Source organism: Mya arenaria, chromosome 13 (assembly GCF_026914265.1).
Source record: "Mya arenaria isolate MELC-2E11 chromosome 13, ASM2691426v1".
Lineage (NCBI taxonomy): Eukaryota > Metazoa > Mollusca > Bivalvia > Myida > Myidae > Mya > Mya arenaria.
The window spans coordinates 45531539-45551181 of NC_069134.1; the positions used below are offsets into that span (position 1 = coordinate 45531539).

A 19643-nucleotide genomic window follows, 5' to 3' on the forward strand; every position below is an offset into this window, starting at 1 on the left:
TCTGCAAATATTGTAAAACTGTGTTGCTTCTCTGCATATGCAAATGTTTTTATGCCCCTGAAGGGCAGCATATGGTAATCGGACCATCTGTTCCATCCCAGCAGTTTCCCATCAATTACTCAACATAATGGCCCAGAGACCTCAAACTTGGTAGGCAGGTTGGTAATGACCAGCAGATGAAAGCTATTAGTGTCGAAATCAAGGTGGTGGTGACATTGAGCTGAAAAACAGTTTCCAATCAATAACTGAAGAAGACTTAGGCGAAAAACGAAAATTGGTTTGGTTAGGGTTACCTCCTTTTCATAAGCAGGTAGGGTAGGTGGGCTTTTGATTTTTTTTTATTAGGCTTTATGTAAGAATGATTTTGTCATCATTGAAGAATGGTGTTAAAGTTATCTTCTGTATAATGCCTTAAAGGTTTTAAACTACATAATTATTAAAACACACAAATATTTTTTTACCAACTGACTATAAAAACGGTGATGTTGGCGCCGCTTTCATAGATAGGGTCAGGCAACCTCAACGAAATGTATCTCCTTGTTAGACCCAAGGCCCAGAAACCTCAAACTTAGTAGGCAGGTAGGTAATGACCAGCAGATGAACCATATACATTTTGAGGTCAGTGAGTGTTTAGGTCGGGTGTCACCTCAAGCTGAAAATCTGTTTCCAATCAATAACTGGAAAAAAAGACCAGTTGATTTCCATTCCATTTTGAAATGACTTCATTTCCATGTACATACTTAGCTCTTTAAAAAATATAACCGATCAATATTTCAAACTTCATGGGAAGGTAGGGTATGTCATAACTAAAATATGTTAGATACTTAAGGCTATTGGTCCACAGAAGCCCAAATAATATCTGTCCAGCGAGGCTTTTCGGGAGCATTTGTCAACTTCCTGTGACAGCTCTTGTAGAACAGATTGACAATACTTACCAAGATAAATTGGTTTCATGAAAAAATATACCACAAAATCACAGTGAATGTTACAATAAAGGTATTTAATGCATACATATACATAGGAACTGACAATTGTCCGGCTATTATGCTTTTTAGGTTTTCATTGAAAGAAATGTGACAAAGTTTATTTCTTTACTTTATGGTAACACTTGTTATGGCTAAAAAGAAATAAGTAAATAAAGTGTACATTTTTCCGTTAACATGCATTTTAAATAAAAAAATTGGGGAAAATAGTCGGCTTAAACAACTTCGTTCACTACTTAATCTTTGTCGTATAGCTTTTAAGAAACATTCTTGCTAACTTTTGAGCCAGTAGTTTAAAGCCCGTTCTATTTAGTCTAAAAAATAATACTGTTTAAATTTGTGTTCATCACTTTATTGTCTCATAGCAGTATTTGGTAAATAGATTGTGAAAGATTTTGTTATTAGTTTTTGCTTTAAAGTTAATGTATGAGCATTATAAGGCAAGTATGCTTAGACCAAAAAGTTATTCCTATTATATAAAGATATTGTTTTTGCAGTTAAAGTTTTTGCATGAACAAATTTCCCTACAATAACTCGCATCTCCCAACCATGCTTTATTTGCAGGCTGATGCCTATAACGAAATGATTTCATTACACAACTGACAGTCGTACTTGGCAATCTTCGTGGGATAAAGATGGGACAAGATACGTGTGCAGCATTTCAGTCGCCAGACGAACCTCTGAACATGCGAACTAAGGAATGGTAACACCGCCTGATTCGCATCACACTCCAGAGACTCCCATCATTGATGAACAACATGTTTAAAATAATGATAGCATATTTGTTTACAACAGTCATAGAATAAACTGTCTTATCAGTGTCAAGGCAGCTGTACCGGTAATTATCATTCCAGATATTGACCTTCAGCTTAAAAAACTTAAAGAACACAGTGACTAATAAGTCCATGAATAAAAATATACATAAGATTTTCTAAAATATGGTTTTATTTATGATGTCTGTTTTTAGAATATTGTATGTCGTATTGTTCAACCAAAGAAGGATTGTTGAAGTATAGGAAACATTGTTAGATATTAGAAAACAATTCAATTCACTAAATTTTGTGCAATATTTTATCAGCATTAACACTTAAAATATGAGAAATGGCTTTCAGACTTAATTTTTAAAACAATGATCATGCCAATATATGAAACATGTTCTTTCTTGGTCTTCCTGCATGCAGACTTCCTACATACAGACAATACAGAGAAGAGTCTTGTAGGTCAGTTCGACATTGAACCTTATTAACACTCAGCGACTATGCCTATATATTGGTTCAAAACAACTGAGAGTATTCATCAAACCCATTTTATCAATGCAGCGGCCATACTGAGCAACATTTGATTGTTGATCTGGTAGTTTTGGGTAGCCTTCATCTTTGCAAACTCATGATCCGAATGGAACTTATTTCAAACCACTGGTCAACTGACACCAGCTGTAATTATTCGAAACGGAGACTTAAATTATCTCTGTACAAAGCTTAGATTCTAGGTTCTGTTCATGTACATTATGGTTTTTGTCCCAATTTGGTAGGAGACAGTAAAAGTGAAAATGACTGGGTTGAGCTGGATCAATGGCATTTACCGTAAATGACTGGGTATAAGACGATAGGGGGTATTAGACGCAGGGAAAAAAATCTGTGAAAAATCCGAGAAAAAAACTTTTAATCTATGTTTTTGGTTAAAAGACGCATGTAAATCCTTCATGAAGTTAATTAAAACACCATTTTATACATGCACTGAACTGAATAAACTCATTCTATCGGCTTCAGATCAAAGAGTCACACTGTGTGACGTCACATATTAAATTAAATTGTCACAGTGGTGTATACGGTCAGGTAATCTAGCCAGGCAGTGTAAAGATAAAAATCAATATTCTTCGTCTGTGAAACTTGGTAACTATGAAAGTTATGATTGATGTCCTTTGGGTGTCCGAAAATTAGGTACGCAAAATAAATTATTTTGGGAAATAATTATGGGTGTCCAAATATAAAATATTTTTGTTGAAATTATAAACGTCTTACGATATACCGTATCCCGATCTTCAACTGCCGTTTTAACCCGTATATACTCGATCAATATGACGCGAGTAACATCCCTTTCTACATAAATCTAAACAAACTCTCGGCTTGAAATTGACATCAGAAAAAAAGTTCAAAAAATTGTTACTGGGTATTATACGCAGGCATTTTTTTGCATCAAAATCTGAGGGAAAAAAGTGTGTCTAATACCCAGTCATTTACGGTAGTATGGAATAGTCAAAAAATTTAATTTAAGTATATAAAATATTATTTCAGACAATCAAATCTACAGTAATTTTAGTTTTATCATATTCTTTATTTCACATGGTCAAAGAATGTTCGTCTAGTCCTTTGGGCATGCCGTTACTTGAATCTGAATTTGAGTCCTTAATCCAGATAAATGATAATTGTGCTGAGGTTATTGTATAATGATCAATTCTGATGAATATTTAATCGCGCATGATGAATTTGCTCAAATATCAAATCTCATGTATAACAGTGTAGTAAATATTGTCATGAAACATTTGAAGTACTGTCATAGAAATATCATCTTTTATTTACTTACATTATTTTTTTATAAATATATTATTTATTACAGTAATGGGGATTTCTTTATGATCATTGATAACTAAAGGTCTTTTTAAAACTAAGAAATGTAATGTTAAATTGTGTATGTTATATTTATTGTATTAAAAATCACCAATATTAATCTGATGTCGACAAAAAAGAGTCCATGGAGGAATAATAAAATATTATTTTGATAAAAAACTAGATTTATCCATGTTAATTTATAAAATGACTGTGCTTAGGAATATTTTTGAAATCATGATTGTTTTTCAAGACAGTTATGATGGTATACTTTTTTCACTGTCAATTTGAATTATGCATTGTGAGAATTTTACGAGTCTGCCTTTGATCTCTGCTGTATGGTACATGTAGATTGGCCAAAGCGTCTGTCGTTAGCGCATCCATCTAAACACAATTAGTTGTGAGTGTTTGTTTAAATTATGCTCCTCGGGTCATTACTGGCCTCGCCCCCGAGTTCATGGGTTTGGTATTCTTAATTGGGAAATGTTTAAAAACCTTTTTGTGTGTTTGCGCATTAATCTAAACACAATTGCTTGTGAATGATTGTTCAAATTATGCCCCTGGGGTTTGGTATACTTAAATTGGGAATGTTTGAAAATCTTGTTGTCTGAAACAGCTATGCAGACGCTTTTGAATAAGGCATAATTTAGTGGTCTGCTACCTTGGTTGTTCAAATTATGCCCCTGGGGTCAAAACTGGCACTGCCCTGGGGGTCACAAGTTTCCTAGAGACTCATTTTAGAAATATTTTCAAAATCTTCTTGTTTCAAACCACAAGGCTCATACGTTTGATATTTGTTGTGGAGCATCATGTGCTGACCGTCTAGGGAAACAGTTGAAATTATGCCCATGGGCCCAAAGCTGACCTCTCCCCTTTTGACCTACTTTTTTATTTTTAAAGCTTCAGCAATGAAATTTGGACCATGTGTACAGTTTAGCAAACGAGCATCCAATTCTCAAAGACCTTGACTTTGACCTTTTGACCAATTTTTTTTTATTTTTAAAGCTACAGAAATGAAATTTTAACCATGAGTACAGTTTTGAAAGCAAGTATTATTTTTTTCCTCTGATGACCTTTACTTGGCACAAATTAAAATAGTTCATGCAACTAATCTGCTTACAACACTCTCTGCCCTCAGATGTTGAACCTGCAACGTTTTCAGCTAACCCAAACACAAAACGTGAACTATATGTGTGTTGCCTATTATCCATACATACACGCTGTGGATTGAAAATGACCACCAGAGCTGTGCCAGTAGAGCATAGGCCCTTATGGGCCTCTTGTTTACCATGCCTGAAATGCCATGGCGATTTGAACGTAAGACTTAAGGATTTTATTTAGATTCTTAAAATGTACTTAAGACAGTTAATATTCAAGAAAGTGATTGAATTTGTAAACATCAGGTATGTTTTGGGAATGTTTACTCAAATATACACACCTCCGTGTTTTCACAGTTTGCAAAATTCTTCATTGGCATTCAATGGTTTCTTCTATCTATACCTTTGATGCATCTTCTTTTATGACCTTAATTTCCAATAAATTGTCATACCAATATAGCGAGTGTCATAAACCGTATGACGTAGAAGACAGAAATCAAGTGCCAAGTGGGTGGAGATTATGTAGACGATTAAGGAAGATAGCAATTTCGAAAAAAAAATATAAAAAATGAGAAACCACGTATTCAAGTACCCTTTAAATTGTAAATTTTTGGAAAACCACGATATTTCATGCCAATGAATATAAATGATTTCATATGTTGGAGTTAATGACACTGATATAACTTTTGCAAATCTGAAGTGTCTTGGCCCTTATTAAGTTTGAATAGCTGGAAGGCCTTTAAAACTTTAAAGATATTGATTCATAGAATTTGACTTGATTGCATTATTTACAATTCTAGCCAATTAATTTTCATACTTGAATCATTTTATAAATAGTTTAGATGGGGTAAACTTTGAAAAATCTTCTTATCTGATCAGTGTGCCGGCAACTGTATGGTATACACAGAGGGATTTTGAAATAATTTGGCACCTGTGTTTCAAACAAATACTTGCAATTTAATCATTTTGGAATGCAGCTTATATGCACGTAGATATAGTTGGTCTTTATGTCCGGGCTGTAATTTTGTCATGCATGGAGAGATTTTCTCTAACAAATTGTGAAACTGAATCTGCACAAACAACTCCACACAGGACAAATTACTTCCTGAATTATTTTTTGACAGGATTATCAACCCTTAGAAGAAGTGGTATATTTATTTCTGATAGTGATAAAAGGCAAAAAATTATATCTATGGAAATGGATGAGATGAATAATATCTATAATATTTATTCCATTTTATATTACATTCTATTAGTCTGAAAGTCATCATTTCTGATAGCCAACAGAGCTTTTTAAATTGACTTTGTAGGAAGGTAAGCTGATATATGTCTCTAATATTGGTATATATTTTTCTATGACATAGTATGTTCAGCCAATGCATTACAGTATACAGTATTTGCATATAGACAGTGTCTCATAAGAATATGATGATCAATATAGAAGCATAAATAAAATACTTCTGAATTTACAAAAGAGCAAAAAAAATGCTCACGCAGAAGCAATATGTTGATTGATCAAAATCCCCTTGAATTAAGAACAAACATGTTAAAATCCCCTTGAATGATCTCCCCAAAATATGACATTTTTGATACATGTTCTGATGAAATAAGACCATTTTTATAAATGTATATGATTCCTTACCAAACTCTATTTAAATCTAAACCACTCTTTTTTTTCAAAAAGTTGACTACTAAGAATTTGGGACTCCAAAACAGAGGTCAGGTTTTGTGAGGGGAAGAAATGGATTTAATATTTTGTCTTTTTTCTGCCCTTTTCATGGTTTCTTTTGACTACAGTTTAGACCTTAGTACCTCTCTGAGATATTCTATGGAAAGTTGTTCAGAGTCTTGTGGATAGTTTAATTATGTCTCCCCCTCTCTGGGGGAGACATATTGTTTTTGCCCTGTCCGTCAGTCCGGTAGTCCGTCAGTCCGTCCGTACGTCACACTTCGTTTCCGATCGATAACTGGAAAACCGCATGACCTAGGATCACCAAACTTGGTAGGGAGGTTGGTCATGAGGTGTAGAAGATCCCTATTGTTTTTGGGGTCACTAGGTCAAAGGTCAAGGTCGCGGCGACCCCCAATGTAAAAAACATTTCCGCTCAATATCTTGACAATGGTTTGACCTAGGTTCACCAAATTGGTAGGGAGGTTGGTCATGAGGTGTAGAAGATCCCTATTGTTTTTGGGGTCACTAGGTCAAAGGTCAAGGTCGCGGCGACCCCCAATGTAAAAAACATTTCCGCTCAATATCTTGAGAATGGTTTGACCTAGGTTCACCAAACTTGGTAGGGAGGTTGGTCGTGAGGTGTAGAGGATCCCTATTGTTTTTGGGGTCACTAGGTCAAAGGTCAAGGTCGCGGCGACCCCCAATGTAAAAAACATTTCCGCTCAATATCTTGAGAATGGTTTGACCTAGGTTCACCAAACTTGGTAGGGAGGTTGGTCGTGAGGTGTAGAGGATCCCTATTGTTTTTGGGGTCACTAGGTCAAAGGTCAAGGTCGCGGCGACCCCCAATATAAAAAACATTTCTGCTCAAAATCTTGAGAACGGTTTGACCTAGGTTCACCAAACTTGGTAGGGAGGTTGGTCATGAGGTATAGAAGATCCCTATTGTTTTTGGGGTCACTAGGTCAAAGGTCAAGGTCGCGGCGACCCCCAATGTAAAAAACATTTCCGCTCAATATCTTGAGAATGGTTTGACCTAGGTTCACCAAACTTGGTAGGGAGGTTGATCATGAGGTTTAGAAAACTCCTATATTTTGGGGGGTCACAAGGTCAAAGGTCAACGTCGCTGTGACCTCTAATGTAAAAAAATATTTCCGTGCAATATCAGGAGAATGCTTTGATCTAGGTTCACCAAACTTTGAAGTGAGGTTGGTCATGATGTCTAGTTGATTTTGCAATCAGTTGGTCAAAGGTCAAGGTCACTGACCTTGAGGTGAAGAACCGGTTTCTGCTCAATAACTCAAGAACGTTTACACCCAGGAACTTCATACTTGGTATGCCAGTTAGTCATGACTAGTTGATGGCCCCTATTGATTTTGGGATCCATCATTGATTATTTCTCACCTACGACCACACAATGGGGGAGACATGCGCTTTTTCAAAAAAGCAATCTCTAGTTATTTCATAGTTTTCAATTCTTCATCAGGAAGTCAGAAATGTGCAAACAAATGCTTAGTGTTGTACATGAAATAATCCAGATTATGTTGAATTAAGTTGTTTTGAATCTCATCTTTATGTTCTCAGTCCATTTTCAGTTATATTCTACCTAGCTGAAGGAGGAGCTCTCATATTTACTATGTTAGGATAACATTTTCTCAATGCCTAGATAATTTATTTAGATCTTGTAGTTATATTTTGGTGGGAAAAATACATTTAAATTGTTAAAGTGAAATTTCTTGTATAATGTGTATTATTTTAATGATTGAATAATTTACATGATATGTTTTTTCCTGACTTAGCATTTATTTATTTGTTGGATATTAATTTCCCTAAATTCATTGTAAGTACCATTTAGGTGAGCATTGTATTTACCATTTGATATTTAATGTCAGTTGCAGCATTGTCAAGTTGTTAATTGCATTTAATGTAAACAGTAGTGGAAAGGTCATTCAAATACGGTGTGCCATTTTTGAGTAAAAATATGCATTGATGTTAAGAAATCAGTTGTTGAAACATTGCCTGCAAATCTTCATTTAGACTATAAGTATTTGCCATGACCGAGAGTGTGAGATAGGTTCATCCCAACCTGTGCGTAGGATGTTTTGCGGAAATGAGGTTTATCGAGGATTGGGTGGGGAAAGAGCAGCTATGGTAGATGCTTTTCTCTGGTACTTGTTTTATTTTGGCCCTTGGGCAAGATTAGGATTTCCAGCATGGCCTAATTTTTGGATCTACTTATCTGAGGTGGGAGAAATGAATTTCTATGGTTTGAATTAACTCATTGTTAAAATTACATGTTTAAGAGCCTTTTCAGCTCACCTGAGATCATAGTGCGTGCTTAGGGTGAGCTTTTCCCATCGCACACCTTCCGTCATCTGTCAACAGTTGCTTCAAACAACATCTCCTCCTAAACCGCCTGGCCAATTTTGATGAAACTTCACTGGGATGTTCCTTGGATAGTGCAAAATTGTTCAAAGAAACAAATTCCATGCAGAACTCTGGCAACCAAAAGGAAACACTTAAAAATCTTCTTGACAAAAACCATGAGGCCTAGAGCTTAGATATTTGGTGTGATACATTGTCTAATGGTCCTTGACCAAGTTTGTTAAAATTATAGCTCTTTGGTCAAAACTGGCCCTGCCCCTGGGATCACAAATTTCTTGCATAATTATATGGTGAAATCTTTGAAAATCTTCTTGTCTGAAACTGTTTATTAAAACCCTTGATCTTTTGTGTGTATCATCATGTTATGGTCCTCTATCAAGTTAGTTCAAATCGTGCTTCGGGGTCAAAATTGGCCCCAGCCCAAGAGTTTCAAGTTTTCTATTTATATAAACTTATATAAAAAAAATACATTTTGTTAAAAGATGATTGTAATTTAAAGTTTGCTCTTAAAGCGAGAGCAGCAAATTTTGCTATATTGTCTCCCTTGCTCTTGGAGCTTACTTTTGAAATTATTGTCATTTTTTAGAAACAAGGGAATTCTGAATTCTGCAAAATAGTCACTTCTTAGGTAATTTTTGTTCGTTTTATAGGTTTTTAGGTTAAATTTATTACTATATTTCTTGATTTTGTAGAAGTACAATTTTTACTCATTTATGAATTTAATAAACCAACTTTCCCATTGAACTAGACCATTGTACAGAATTGTACACATCCTATATTTTGCTTGGATAGTTTAATACATCTTATATAAATATGAATGTTCTAGATGTATAAGTAAGGAAAACTATTCAATGTATGTTCGAGTTAGAGTAACTGAAATATTTTTTGTAAATATGAAGTGTCTTGGTTCTTATTCATTTTGAATAGCTGGAAGGCTTTTAAATTCTCTAAAGATGTTGATTCAAAAGAATTTGACTTTATATTATCATATTCAATTATAGCCAATAAATTGTTAAACATTTATCAATTTATAAAAAGTTAAGATAGGGTATACTTTGAAAATCTCCTTGTCTGATCAGTGTGCAGGAAACTGTATTAAGTTTGTCAGTGTGCAGGCAACTTTTACTCAGGTGAACGTTTTAGGCCATCATGGCCCTCTTGTTTATAAATGTAGTCTTTTATTTATGCTTTTATTATTAAAACACCTTCACACTCATAAAAATGATACATAATGCATGCTTTTATTTCACACTCACAAAAATGATACATAATGCATGCTTTTATTCTGGGATTGTTTTTCTAAATTCAACTCTCAAATTACATATATTTGTATTTTCAAGAATATCTCCTCTGAAGCAATATTGCAAATCTGGTGATTTATACATTTTAATACTGTAGATTAACATAACATTTCAGGGGGGGGGGGGGGGGGAAGCAACAATTTCTCCCATAGTATCAACATCTGATCCACCATTTAGTTCAGCTTACCAATCTTGTATTTATTGCCTGAAGTATTGACCTAATGAAATGTTTCACATGCAGTTTATTTTTTGATAAGATTTTGCCATGTATTTTTTAAAAACACCAAATGGCTGTCATTTTATAAACTCTATCATACTTTTATGTGGACAAAACTAATGTCTGATTTCATTTCCAGTCTTAACACTTTCCTTCATAGAGAAGTGGCCACATCAGCTGCCCCTAGTTAGTCCCCTCGTTATATATCATTTTAGAGTCAAGGGGCATATCTATAAGGCTATGAATAGAGGAGTAAAATGGCAAATCTTTGAAGGAAAGGGCCGATTATAGTTAGATAAAGCAAGACAAAGTGAAGATATATCTCATGATGAAGTACACTGTTGGCCTCTCTATATTGTTGTCTCTTGGGTTTATTGTACAGGTATATTTTCCATACTTTGACAAAAAAGTATAGCTGTCTCATATTTAAAAAAATACTGAATCAAGATAGCTATCTATCTACGAAACTAAGATATTTAGTGCACAAAATGCCCGAATTCATATCTTGAAATAAAAACAGAAATTATAACTGTGTAGTTGTAGGTATTATGAATATTTTTTCAACATGTTCAATAATTACTATTCTAGAAAGATTTTACTATTCTAGAAAGATTTAATTTGTACAGTTTGGAAACAGGGTTAAATGTAATTTTTATGTTCATTTTGGTCCTATGTTCATGTTGAACATTTTAAATTTCTTTACATTAATAAACTGCATTTTTGTCTGTAAGCAATACAGCCCATGTGTATATAACTGTGAATAATGTACAACTTTATTGGTACACACTTTACTGTGCCACCAAACCTTACGTACCGTAATTCACCTAAGAGTTCGGACACTCTAAATATTCGAAAACCCATAATTATTTTCCAAAATAATTTATTTTGCGTACCTAATTTTCGGACACCCAAAGGACATCAATCATAACTTTCACAGTTACCAAGTTTCACAGACGAAGATTATTGATTTTTATCTTTACAATGCAGGCTAGATTACCTAACCGTATACACCACTGTGACAAATTAATTAGTTACTACCCATCCTAAACGATTTATTGCCTGTGTGGTATATTTATTAGAGGATTAAAGAAACAACAAGGGCAATTAAGAAAACATAGACATGACATGTTTGTAAAACGATCTGCCAATAAACTTTTAAACTTGTACCACACTTATAGACTGTAAGAATCAATAATTGTACAGTTATACATTAATCCTGCATAGCAATGTCCATGCTATCCACGAGATCCTCGTGGGTATAACTGTAAGTTATGTGACGTCACACAGTGTGACTCTTTGATCTGAAGCCGATAGAATGTGTTTATTCAGTTCAATGCATGTATAAAATGGTGTTTTAATTGACTTGATGAAGGATTTACACTTATAGGCGTAATAAATAGGTTTATGACCATTGATTACTACGGATAAATTAATAAGTGGTAAAATGCAAACATGAAGAAAAAAGGCAGGTTAAACAAACATGTAAATAAAATGTAAAAATGGTAATTTTCTGTTTTCGGACAGCGAAAAAAATAATTAATTTAAGGTGTCCAAACTCTTAGGTGAATTACGGTAAGTAAAATTGTGAATGATTACTAAATTTACGAGAAATATGAACAAACTGTAAAGATTGTGTACATGACATGTTTTGTATTGTGTAATTTATGTAATATATGATTGTCTGATAGATTTGTCTGATAATTATGATGAATAAAACCATGTGGCATATATCGATTGTTGTAGAATTTTGGCTGCTGTGCTATACTTTTTAAAGAAACTGAAAGTGAAACTCATAAACAAATGACCTATGAAGAGTGCAGCCTCGAAGGTCAACAAAGGACCATTCTTGTTAATTATTTCAAAATTGAGCCATCAAAGGTTTCGGCAAAGGGACATATTAAGGGAACTTATGTGAAGTGTGTATAAATTAGTGCAGTAGTGCGCGTTTAGTAACGAATGAGGCCTTCTTTTTTTTTAATTATATGTTTTACGAACGGCCAGAGTTGTGAAGTGTCGGAGGAGGAGGAAATAAAAATAAAATTACATTTCTGGAATTTTATTTTTTGGCCGGGAAAAAACACAGAAAAGCAAAAGCTATGATGTATTCTCTATGACTTTCTATTTTAATGTCAAGACAATATGTAAGTGTGCACATTTGTTTTTGCTTTATCTGACTTCATATTTTCATTAATCACTCTTTATACTTTGTAAATGCAGGTTATAATAGACAAGTGACATAATAATAATCAATTATTTTCGGTAAATCTATTTGCCATTTTGAGTTTAAGGAATCGGCTATCACTTCACTGTGTTGTTTTGGCTGCAAATTGTCTGATACCAATTCACCAACCATGTCATTGTTACAGTTAGCAAAAGAGCTTTTTTGTTTCCTTCTATACAGGGAATATTTATCCGCCAGGAACTAGCGATCCAGGAACTTGTAAATCAACTGATTATAGCTGTCTGATAAAACAAAAGCTGTCTATCCAACGGTGATTCAAATAATACTAGTTGTCCATCACACATTCTGTCCAACAAGCAGTCCAAACAACACTGGTGGTCCAACCAAAACTTTCGGTCCATCCATTTATAGTAACTGTTGTTCAACCAACACGTATGGTCCATCCAATATAGCAGTCCAGTAAGCAATAGATGCCCAACCAACAATAGAGTTTCAACAGACACTAGCTTACATCATGTTGCTACCAATCTAGCAGCCCAACCGATTGTAGTGATGTTCTACATTGAAAGTGATGGTCTCAGTAGATAACATCAGCATATATATTTGAATCATATCTGTAAAGAAAAGAATGGAACATTAAAAGTATATTTTTTATAAAAAAAATAAGTTACTTTCAGACTTATTTATGTAAAAATTTTATTACATAGTATTATAACACACAGAGCAGTATAAATAACATAAATTATATTGATGATGATTTATATGATGTTCATTCATAAGACTATTAAATAGTACCTGGTAATATACATACAGATTCCTCATTATAGATTATCATAATTACATGTCATTTGTGTTAATTTTCAAAACAAAGGTTTTAGAATAGATGATATTTTTTGTTATTAATAATACTCCAATAAGAAGAGTAACCGCAGTCTTTTCTGAACCATCTACCCCACCCACCAGAACTAAACTGTCCAGGTAAACAGTCAAGCGATTTATAGCTCATGACATTCAAATTATATCACAATAATGTAATATAAACTCATTTAAATGACAAATCTAATAAAAATAAATAAATAATAACAAACCTGAAACGATAATTAGTCCATATTTATCGCTGATACAACCCGGAAGTCACACAGCCGCAAAGGATTATCCGGGTGAGGTAAGACCCGGTACCAGGTATCGATATCGAGAAAAGCCGTTATCACAGTTTATGATACCGGATTATGTTGATACTGTGTACTTTAAAGTATGCATTGGTTGTCAAAAAGCAATTAATGAATTTATCATCTGATATTAACCCTGATATTAACATAATTCGGTATCAGAAAGTGATACCGGATACCAGGTACCGGATACCAGGTTTTTAGCACCAGCCTGCAAATCCGATGAATGTTTTTCATTGGCTTAAACTTTTTCAGAGATGTTTACACCAATGTTTTTACAACTATTGCGATGTCCTCTGCTTTTAATGATTTGCCGCGATAAAGTTTCATCGGCGGAAATAAAAAAAAAACGAAATCACAATTTTATTTTTATTTCAAAAATGAGTTTTTTTGAGCGGCGGTGTTCGTAAAACATAGAATCAAATAAAAAAGGCCTTATTGCCAATTATTTAAATTTTATTGAAAACGGCAGAAATTTGTCTTTCTATAGCCATTTCCATGACACTTAAAAACAGAAATTAATGAAACTTAAGTGAATTATGCATAACCATTGTGGGATGGTGCACACACGTTTGGTCTGGATCGGACCAGTTACTTAGTTATTGCCCTTTCATTAGTCACTTAAGGCTTTAATTTGTCCATCTGAAACCATTGTAATCTAACAATAAAAACTTTACTGGAGTGTGTATTACTGAAGTGCAGTTGTGCAAGCTTCATCTGGATTTGGTAATTAGCATAAGAGTTATTGCCCTTTTATTAATTTGAAGCTTAAATGTGTCCATAGTCAGATATCTAAAATTGACTCATTCTGATCAGAATGGATAAAAAATTTGAATCACATGTGGTAAATAAGGAGTTCTTCTATTACTTCTGTTATAAATGATATCCTATACTTAAATGTGCTATTTTGCTACAATTCCGTTACATTTGATGTAGAAATAAAACAGTTAATTGATTTCGAAGTATTATTTCTCACTTCACTGACCAATATTTGGACTGTGTAATGAAGTCCTTAAGAAATAATTCAAAAACAAATCGTATTTGATCGTCAATTAAATCAGAACATATCTATGAAGTGTGGACGGATTTAAATTGAGCTTAATTCAGAACTTTATAGATGTGATATATATTTAGTTTATAAAGGTCTGTCGGCGCCCTTTAATGGTTGCATTTTGGCTTGACCCTGTCACATTAATTTTATTTAAAAGCCTGGTTTATGGGTGCCTGTACCAATATTTTTGCCACGAATTGACATGTCATTTAAGTTCGAGCGGAGGTTTTTTTTACTGATTAAAGGCAACCAAAATTATCAATTTTAAACAACAGTTTGCAGGATTGCAACAAACTTCGTTCTTTAAGTACTTTACGTAGACTTTCAAAAAGCGATTCACTGGTACACTTTAATTTGTTCTCTAATCTTGCAGAAGAAGACTTACGCTTGCTATAAATATTTTTGCTACGATTTACTGACGACATTGCGTTATTCACTACCAGTGCAGAAAATTCCAGTGAAATAAGAGAACATTTTCAACAATTGACGAACGAATTAATTGAAACAGATGACTTACTAACAAAATTAAACAGAATTTCAAACCAACATCGTATTAAGCGAGATGCTCAATATACTACAAAAGATCAACAAGTAAAAGCCAATGATTCTAAAATACAAGAGGTGACAATTTATCAGTATTTAGGACGAACAATAAAATAAGCGCCGTATAACTACGAGGAAATATAATTTTCTTAGTTTGAATGAAATGAATAAGAAGAAAATTAATTTCCCTTTATTGAAAGTAATGTCCGATAGGTGGCGTTCATAGTTTCAAGTTGCACGAGGAGTTTTGGCGCTGAAAGTCATTCAGGTTTTGACAATTCAATTGACTGAGTAACATCGTTTTCTTTTGTTTGCTCGGATTAAAATTGTATGCCTGGTGAGTGAATTATTTTGTTCACGTTTTATTATGGAAGGATATAACAATGCCAATAGGTCTAATGAAATTTAAATTTGCAGTCTCGATTGAAGACGATTTTATCGAAATGAAGTAATTTAAAACAGGAGATACAATCACGGACCTATAAACCTGGTTTAATGTAACAGATTAAATGTATCAGCCGAAGTTAAAAAGTTAAAGTCGGAGAAATACTTAGTGTGGCGTGCATTTTAATGGAGATCTCACTGACATTGCAACACAGTGTATTTTGGGACTAGAAACATGAAAACGTTCCTAAACGTAATAAACTTATAGGTATCGCGGACGCGTCTTCAGTGGGTTGGAAGACGATACGCCAATATGGCAAACCCCATCGCTAGTGACAGTGACGAGTCAAACATTTATAAAGCGGAGAACAGGGCTGTCAAACGGAAGAAAACGTCATCTCGCGGCAGGGGTGCAGCTCGTGCTAGCTGCGATCAGCCTAGTTCTATTGTGTCTTCCGCTTGGGATACTCCAGCAATGCCCAGAGGTCCACAGCCCGTGGTCGACTTTTTCGAGGCCAACATGGTGCAGCCCCGAGCTTCAGCAACGGTAACGTCCCGACCTTTGGAGATATACATATTGAGAGTACAAGCACTGAATATACTGGAAAACAATTAAATACCTTTATTTAGAAATAAAACTGCATGTTAATGTAATGCTTTTTTTCTTTAGTTTTTATTTAGATAAAAAGTAGTTTAATTGAATGCATGGGAATACACTGTATTGTAAACACTTAGCGGATTAAAAAAAATTAAGTGCACAGATCTTGGTTTACAAATCGAATCTTAAAATATATGTGTTCAAACTCAAGTTTTACATACATATATATATTTTTTTACATACATATATACATTTTTTATTTGTGATGATTTTTATGCCCCCGAAGGTGGGCATATTAAAATCGCACCGTCCGTCCGTCCGTCTGTCCGTCCGTCCGTCCGGCTCTGTAACTTTCCCTTGTATGGACAGATTTTAAAATAACTTGCCACATGTGTTCCACATACCAAGACGATGTGTCGCGTGCAAGACCCGTGTCCCTACCTCAAAGATCAAGGTCACACTTAGTGTTTATTCACAATGGAGTGCTGCATATAAGGACATAGAGTATAGGTTGTCGTGTCCGGGCTGTAACTTTCCCTTGTATGGACAGATTTTAAAATAACTTGCCACATGTGTTCCACATACCAAGACGACGTGTCGCGTGCAAGACCCGTGTCCCTACCTCAAAGGTCAAGGTCACACATAGTGTTTATTCACAATGGAGTGCTGCATATAAGGACATAGAGTATATGTTGTCGTGTCCGGGCTGTTACTTTCCCTTGTATGGACAGATTTTAAAATCACTTGCTACATGTGTTCCACATACGAAGACGACGTGTCGTGTGCAAGACCCATGTCCCTTCCTCTAAGGTGAAAGATACACTAAGTGTTTATTCACAAGGGAATTCTGAATATAAGGACATAACAGTGTAGGTTGTCAAGTATGGGTGGTATTTTTTTATGTTCAGAGGCAATTTAAAATAACTTGCCATATGTATTTGACACGTAAAGGCAAGATCAACTTTTCATATACTGACCTTGTTCGTAGGTTAATGTCACATTCGGGGGCATTCGTCACATACTGTGACAGCTCTTGTTATGTGTTGTCTTTATTTAAGGTGTAGAAATTCCATCTTACAGTTCATATAGTTGAACATCCAAGTTGTTTAAAACTACATGCATAGTCTAATTGAAAAAAAAAATGTATAAGAAAATTAACTAACTCTGCATTCAAATAAACTACATTTTTATCTAGATAAATCTAAAAATATTATATCAAACATGCAGTTTAATTTTTATATAAATGTCTACCATTGTGTATGAGTATATTCAGAGCTTGAACTCTTCTATTGTATAAAATATGGCCTGGTCTGGCCCGGCCTGGCCTGACACAAAATGGTGAGTCACCAGGCCAGGCCAGGCCAGGCCAGGCCAGATTTTAGAACATGCCCTGTATTTGATGATCCTGCGATATGTTGAGCGGAAATGTGTATATTCCTTTCAAAGGCCCAAAACCATAGGCGCCTTGCGATCGTGCCAAGACCAGGAATTTCGCCCCCGTATTTATTGATATACGCGCAACTAGTGGTGTTATCTGTATATAATTGTACGTACACATGTGTTAATCCTTGCAAAACGTTTGAAAACCAATCTAACAAGCCCTAAGTTCCAAAACGTTTATATGTAATTTTTGCTTCTAAAGACCAAAAACCATTTGTTTTAATTCGTTAGTTTTGTCGTATGCCCCATACATTTCCAAAGAAGTATCCGTATAAATGATGATGTTTGGGGACCTGAAATATATATATTTATAACAATGAGGTAAATTGCTAACCCACCAATGTAAAATAGTGTCAGTTTCTCGCGGAACTGTCATATATTTGTCGAAATTACCCCAATTTTATATTAAGTTGTTTGTCCAAAGGTTTTATGTATAAAGGCGCATGTCGGACCCCGGGTTCTGCTGCAATAAGTTTCCCTATCAGTTTTGCAAATGTTCGTAGTTTCGTTCTTTTTGTACGAAGAAATTGTACGCATAGCGATAGGATATCTGCACATTTTTCTTCAGTAATTCTTATTGTCATAGATATAGAACATAGAACAAAGCCCAAGAAAACAATCCTGGAGTTAAAACCGATTTTGACTGGTTGAACGTTAAACCTTAACTGTCCATCAACTGAACCGTGTTTTTTACATTCTCTGCACACGCTTGGTAATTTTTACCGAATAACCAAAAATCTTCAGTAAAGTACGCACTTTATTGGTGTACATAAGAGAAAATATGCCATCAATTCATTCGCAGAAAAGAGTTTGAATATGAAAAGATTGAAGGAATTTGGATTGAAGTACGTTTTTGTAATACCAAAACATTTCTAATGTGTTTCATTTATCGACCACCTGATAGTAATTCGAATGGATTAATTTGTGCAATAATTAATGAATGTTAAAGAATGTTGAAGCCTTAAATTTAGAGTATCATATCATAGGAGACATAAACATAAATTATGATGCCGAATGTTGGTCATTTAAAATTACCGCATGGCTGGATTGTATTATGAAATACGAATTAAATCAGCTTATAGATGTTCCTACAAGAGTAACAGAGAAAACATCTTCTATTATAGATCATGTATATACGAACTCAGTGGATCGAGTTTGTGAAGCATTCGTATCAAGTTTAAGTATAAGTGACCACTTTCCAGTTTGTTTCACTAGAGCTGCCCGTTTACAAACGGTTTCATAAAACACGCATCAACATCATACATTGAAATATAGGTCTTTCAGAAACTTTAATAACATTTCCTTCTGCATCGATCTTAACAAGGTAAATATAAATGAGGTTGAACAAATTTGAGAACCTAATGAAGCCATGTAAGTTATATATAAGCGACTTAATGAGGTGTTGTCGCATCATGCGCCACTGAAAGAATCAAAGCGCTGAAAGCGCTGCAAGACTGTCGGTGACGTAACTGAAGCAAGCAAACACTACCGCAAAGTTCTTTCAAATGAAACGTGATCAAATGATTTCATACAAATGATGAACACTCTTTAAGGTAGATGAAGAAGGATAAATGTGATTATAATAAGCACAAATATATTGGCCCTACTTAATCATGTATCCAATGGCCTACAAGATTCTTAATTCAAATTTCCTAATTTTGAACCGCTTTAAATTAGTTAAATGCATATTCATTATGTTAAAATTGCTTCAATTTATGACGTCGTTATAACAGTTTCAGTAAGCAATTATATTCCTTCATTTCATTAGGGTCTGTTGAAGCCAATGTCTTTAAAATGCAAATACAATACAAACTATACCCAAGATTCAAGGGACATAATAAAAATATAACTTTAAAATGATGCTCTTTCAAGCCTAAAAATGCCTCCCAGAACTTCTATCAACAGAGTCCACATATCTACAAAATTTGTGCTCGAGTTACTTTCTTTGATATAAAAGTGAAAACAAATCTGCATGGTGCTGTGGCATCATACCATGAAAAAAACTAATATCTTTA

General features: G+C 34.4%; 1 protein-coding gene and 1 long non-coding RNA gene across 4 annotated transcripts in view; one reads left to right on the forward strand and one right to left on the reverse strand.

Annotated features, from left to right (window-relative positions):
* LOC128213523 (single-stranded DNA-binding protein 3-like) overlaps window positions 1-11989 on the forward strand; it is a 130574-nt gene extending 118585 nt beyond the window's left edge. For 2 of the 3 annotated variants that reach the window (XM_052919307.1, XM_052919306.1), the window contains one exon: window positions 1548-11989. Coding sequence is in view for 1 of the 3 variants with exons in the window: in XM_052919306.1 (XP_052775266.1) it covers window positions 1548-1586 (39 nt within the window). In the remaining 2 variants the exon portion in view is untranslated. The remainder of the gene's footprint in view (window positions 1-1547) is intronic. The other variant, XR_008257746.1, reaches the window with a different exon arrangement.
* Window positions 11990-12301: 312 nt separating this feature from the next.
* Window positions 12302-13629, reverse strand: LOC128213525 (uncharacterized). Its single transcript, XR_008257747.1, has 2 exons — window positions 13532-13629; window positions 12302-13057 (listed from the first exon to the last, which is right to left on the reverse strand). It is a non-coding gene; the product is annotated as an uncharacterized LOC128213525 (long non-coding RNA).
* Window positions 13630-19643: the final 6014 nt, after the last annotated feature.